General features: G+C 37.6%; 1 protein-coding gene across 1 annotated transcript in view; it reads left to right on the top strand.

Annotated features, from left to right (window-relative positions):
• The window catches only part of LOC106880539 (photoreceptor-specific nuclear receptor), a 59484-nt gene that overhangs the window by 48156 nt on the left and 6054 nt on the right, over positions 1-5274 (top strand). Inside the window, exons 4-6 of the mRNA XM_052965841.1 lie at positions 1020-1329; positions 1411-1552; positions 2990-3382. Of these exons, the coding sequence (XP_052821801.1) occupies positions 1020-1329; positions 1411-1552; positions 2990-3382 (845 nt within the window). The remainder of the gene's footprint in view (positions 1-1019; positions 1330-1410; positions 1553-2989; positions 3383-5274) is intronic.

The raw sequence follows: 5274 nt of genomic DNA, 5'->3' as shown, positions 1-5274 counted from the left end.
AAAGATATATATATATATATATTAATTTTTTCTATGTGACTGGATTTTCATGGATGAATTCAAGAATTGTGTTTTTTTCTCTAAATTATATATATATATATATATATATATATATATACACGACAAGCTTCCACATAGTTTCTGCCTCCCAAATTCATTCACAAGGCATTACTCAAGATGCCATGCAATGTGATTGAACCTGAATGTTGCAAAGCGAGCTTCTTAACTACACAGCCATGTCTATCAATCGATGAAATAAGAACGGGGCAAAGGAATTAATATAATTGAAAGTGCGGGTTCTTGAAGGGCCACAATCCAGTGGGTGGAACTAGTAAAAGAATAAAAGAATACTCTTACATTCCGTAACTGGAAGAATTGGTAGAACGTCGGATAAAATGCTTAGCGTCATTTCTTCCGTCTCATTGGGTTCTAAATCTAAATCCCGTCGAGGTCAGCTTTGCTTTTCATCTCTTTGGGATCAATAAAGTTAAGTACCAGTCAAGTACTTAGATCGATGTAATCGGCTTTCTCCCTACCTTCAAAATAGCTAGCTTCGAACCCTGCAACGGACCGGCGTCCCGTTCAGAGAGAACATTGAATCTCGATCATTTAACACAGGTTACCGACCTTACGATTCCTAAGGTGCGAGAGAAAAAAAAAAGCATAACAGCAAGCTTGACAATGCCAAGTCTTTTAACCACTTGGGGGTCGTTGGGGCGCTGCAGTCATGCAGCGTATCTAGGGTGAGAAAGCTAGGCGTAGCCCATCCCTCTCCAGGCTAAACTAATTTCTACAACTGAGTGGACTGGAGCAACGTGAAATGAAGTGTTTTGCTCAAGAACACAACGCATCGTCTGGTCCAGGAATCGAAACCACAATCTTACGATCATGAATCCAACACCCTAATCTCTAAGCCACGTGCCTCCACGTTTGGATTCTCAGATCTTGAGTTATTTGTTTTGGGACGATTTTTAGTTACTTGTATTTTATTATTTATTTATTTATTTTGTTATTTGTAGATTGGATTATGCCCAGTTTCACCAGTACAGCACCCCAGTCACACTGCACCCTGAATTACCCGGTTACAATCCAGGCCAAGTGTTTCAGCCAATTACAATCCAATTAGCCGACCAAAATAGCCGCGCAGCAACTGCAGCTTTTCTCCACCCTCACCACCATCATCATCCATCACATCTACCCCATCACTATCCGAATCACTTGTTACAGCCAGGTACTACACCCAGTGGAGAAATGGGCTTCCGACCAGCAATAGTAAAAATTCCGTCTGGGGAACTAAATATACGCGGAACTGGTGGAGGAGGAGGGGGAGCGGGAGGAGGTGATGGAGAAAGAGGAGGAGGGGGAAACAACAGTGGTGGAGGTGGTGGAGGTAGCGGTGGCAGTGGTACTGGTAGTGGTGGTGGCAGTGGTGGCAGTAGAAATGAGAACAACGTCGACTGTACCATCAAAGAAAATTGTTCGTCACGCGTTTCCGGAGAATGTTCCACACCGACGCATCTGAAACGTGAAAAGACTGAATCAGACAGTACAGGTAAATTGATTCACACTTTTTTATGACTGATGATCATCACAATAAACTTTAAACTCATCTTGTCTTAACGTTTTTTTATTATTCCTGAGTTGCATTAGATTTGGTCTGTTATTACGTGAAGAGACTAAATTGCATCGTGCTAGAGTCACTGTAGCCATTAAAAATACATACGTACTGTTAAATTCACTTTCACTCAATGGTTATTTTATTAATAATAATTCATACTAATGCGATTCGGTCACTAATGTTCTTGGAGTAGACATTTAGGTCGTAGATGTACTCAATTTCTTGTAAAATATACCATTATTAGGCCAAACAAAGCGGCGAGCTGGCAGAATCGTTAGCATCCCGGAAGAAATGCTTCACGGTATTTCGCCCGTCTTTAAATTCTGAGTTCAAATTCCGCCGAGGTAGACTTTGCCTTTCATCCTTTCGGGATCGATAAATTAAATACCAGTGAAACATTGGGGTCGATATAATCGACTAGTCCAGTCCCCTCCCCACAAATTTCAGGCCTTGTGCCATTAGCAAAAAATAATTATTGGACCAAGTAAGGCGGTGAGCTGACAGAATCTTTAGAGCATTAAACAAAATGTTTAACAATATTTCTTCCGGTTCTTTGTGTTCTGAGTTCAAATTCCGCCAAGCTCGACTTAGCCTTTCGTTCTATCGGAGTCGATGAAATAAGTACAAGTTGAACGCTAGGGTCATTGCAATCGACTTAACCCTTCCCCAAAATTTCTGACTTTCTGCCAAAAATTTAAAACCAATATCTAGAATAAATTTTGTTGTTGTTTATATTTGATAAGTATACGAGAAAAACTGAGAATGAAATAATAAGAATTCATAAATTCTATGTATGGAATTATCTCTAGTTTATAAATCTGCATTCATAGTTCTGACAATACCCCAGTTTGCCGAAGCACTACTTTGTGGTTGGGCTGCTATTCACCTCTTTCTTTTAGATCATAACTTTAATGTTGTTTAAGAACAATGCTAAATTTGAAATAAGGCTAGCGACAACTTGGGTTTGATGAAATATGCAAAAATTGTTGTTGTACCCCAAGAAACCAGTATTGATTCATATTTATCGAACCTACATCAGACACAGAAATTCAGTTTCCATTTTCTTTTTGTTAATTTTTTTTGTTGTTTTGTTTTTGTATCTAGATTAACATGCAGGATAATGAAATCTTACGTAAAAATAAAATGTTAATTCCATAGAAATGATTGAAGTATTGTCAAAATACTTCCCTAGAGTGTCTACGATTCTCTGCAATTTTGCTTATGTAACTGCGAGACAATTTATAAATTTTGTCAATAAATTTTGATTCTTTTGTCAATAGAATTTATTTACAATTCTCAATTCTTCTCCCCTTAAATAAACTGAAAAATAACACACCATTTTGTTTCGTCCTTGCATGGTATTTTATTTAGAATCTTCTGGAGGTACTTCACAAGAGAATTCAGTTAGCACTACAACATCTATCCATCCACCGACAACCCTAAATGGTAACCAGCCCCAGACATTTCCTTACAAAATGATCCCAGCGTCCGCCGTAAATATGAATCCTTCATCGTACCAACCACCGTTTGGCATGTTAGCTAACCCCCTCGCTGGAGGAGACCAACATTTTTATGTCAATAATTCCGGTGTAGAAAGCGTCTACGAAACAGCAGCACGCCTCTTATTTATGTCGGTGAAATGGGCACGAAATATTCCATCATTTCTTCAACAGCCATTTCGCGATCAAGCCATTCTTTTGGAAGAAAGCTGGAGTGAATTGTTCATCCTAAGTACGTCACAATGGTCAATGCCAATCGACATTGGTAAGTAAATATTCTTTAGAATATGGATTCTCAAACCGGAGTACGTGTACCACCAAAAGTATGTAAGAGAAATTACGAGGGTATGCGAGATTTGTAAAAACATTTTAATATTTAAATATAATCTACTACTTATCAATGATGCATCTTCAGATTTCGAAATACATTTATTTATAAAAAAAAATTCGTTAAATATAATTACCATCTTTTCCTGCATACAAGTTTACGTAGTGTATAGTGTATAAGTGTAGTGTAAGCATTCAAACATTGTCACTATCTTTCCAAATCCTACCGCATTTCACAGGGAAATTTTGGTTCTCCAAAGCTATCTTGGTATATAAGACCTACCTTTTTTACCTGTAAATTTTGGTCTAAAAACTTCGATTTGTAATGCTGAAAAGTATGATAATAACAGATAATATACGTTGTCTACATTGTCCGTTTCATGAGGAGTAATTGCTTGGCTTAGTGTGTTGCACTCATCATCATAATATTATGATTTCGATTCCTAGACATGACGATCTGTTGTGTTCTTGAGCAGAGCATTTCATATCACGTTACTCCAGTCCGCTCAGCTGGCAAAAACGAGTAATGCAGGGACGGCCGGTGTCCCGTCCGAGAGGGTGAGGAATATACGAGAAGGTGTTGAAAAGTTCCTGGCTTTATGGGTATCGCGAAAAAACCTGATTGGAGGCCCAACCTTCTGAGCTCTTTTACATGGCTTAGAAAAACTGAAGGACTGCTGCAGTAAGTGTGTGAATCTGAAGGGAATATGTTGAATAAAATCATAATTAACTGATCCTCTTGTATTTTCTTTAAACCAAAGCCAGAAACTTTTCAGCAATCCCTCGTATACGTCACGGAATTTGAGAAACCGGCCTTATAAGGCTATAGCTTGGGAAGAACAGTTTATCCACTTTTTTTATCTTGTTTTATGGTATCCATAAAAACGATATCCATTATTGTCTGTTTTATGGTGTCATACTATATTACAATATACAAGGTTATTTGAAAAGAAAGAGCAGACTTCAAATTTATTTTTAAAACAAACGGTAAGAGACACAAACACATTCTACATATTTCTTGATAGGGGAAAGTTTAAAGTTTATACCTGAACATGATAAATTGAATTAAGCCTTAAATAAAATATTTTATTTTGTTTTAATGTTTCACTTTGTTCATTTTATTTAAAGTTGTATAATTTTCATTTCTGTAATCCCTTAGAAAATGGCGACGCCACAAGAAAAGTATTTTTGTGTGCTGCAGTTTGAGAAATGCGAATCGATTGTGCAAGTGCAACGTGAATTTCGCCGCTAATTCAATAAAAATCCACCTCGTCACAAGCAAATTTACGAATGGCATAAAAATTTCACAGAAAAAGGTTTCGATGTTTGTCGAGCAACACATGGTGCTCATGTTGAGTGCATGCTACCTTAAAATAAACTTTAAACCTTCCCCTATCAAGAAATATGTAGAATGTGTTTGTGCCTCTTAGCGTTTGTTTCAAAAATAAATTTAAAATCTGTTCTTTCTTTTTGCATAACCCTGTATTGATTTCAAATTTTGGCACAAGGCCAGCAAATTCAGGGAGAGGATAAATCGATGACTGTAATCGATTACAGTACTCAACTGCTACTTATGTTATCGATCCCGAAAGGATGAAAGGCAAAGTTGACCTCGATTGCATTTGAACACAGGGCGTAAGGACGGACGAAATATCGCGGAGCATTTTACTCGGCGTGTTAACGATTTTGCCAGCTCGCCGCCATGCTATTTTACAATATATTAAACACGCGGAAAAGCCAACACTGCCGGACATGACGAGTACCCAAGAGGAAAATGTTTGAGAGTCTCTTTTTTAGACTGTTGTTTTTATTGAAAAAAATCATCTGAAT

This window comes from Octopus bimaculoides, chromosome 2 (assembly GCF_001194135.2).
Source record: "Octopus bimaculoides isolate UCB-OBI-ISO-001 chromosome 2, ASM119413v2, whole genome shotgun sequence".
NCBI classification, from domain to species: Eukaryota; Metazoa; Mollusca; class Cephalopoda; order Octopoda; family Octopodidae; genus Octopus; species Octopus bimaculoides.
The sequence above is the reverse complement of the archived record's forward strand: the minus strand, read 5'-3'. Positions and strand labels throughout refer to the sequence as shown.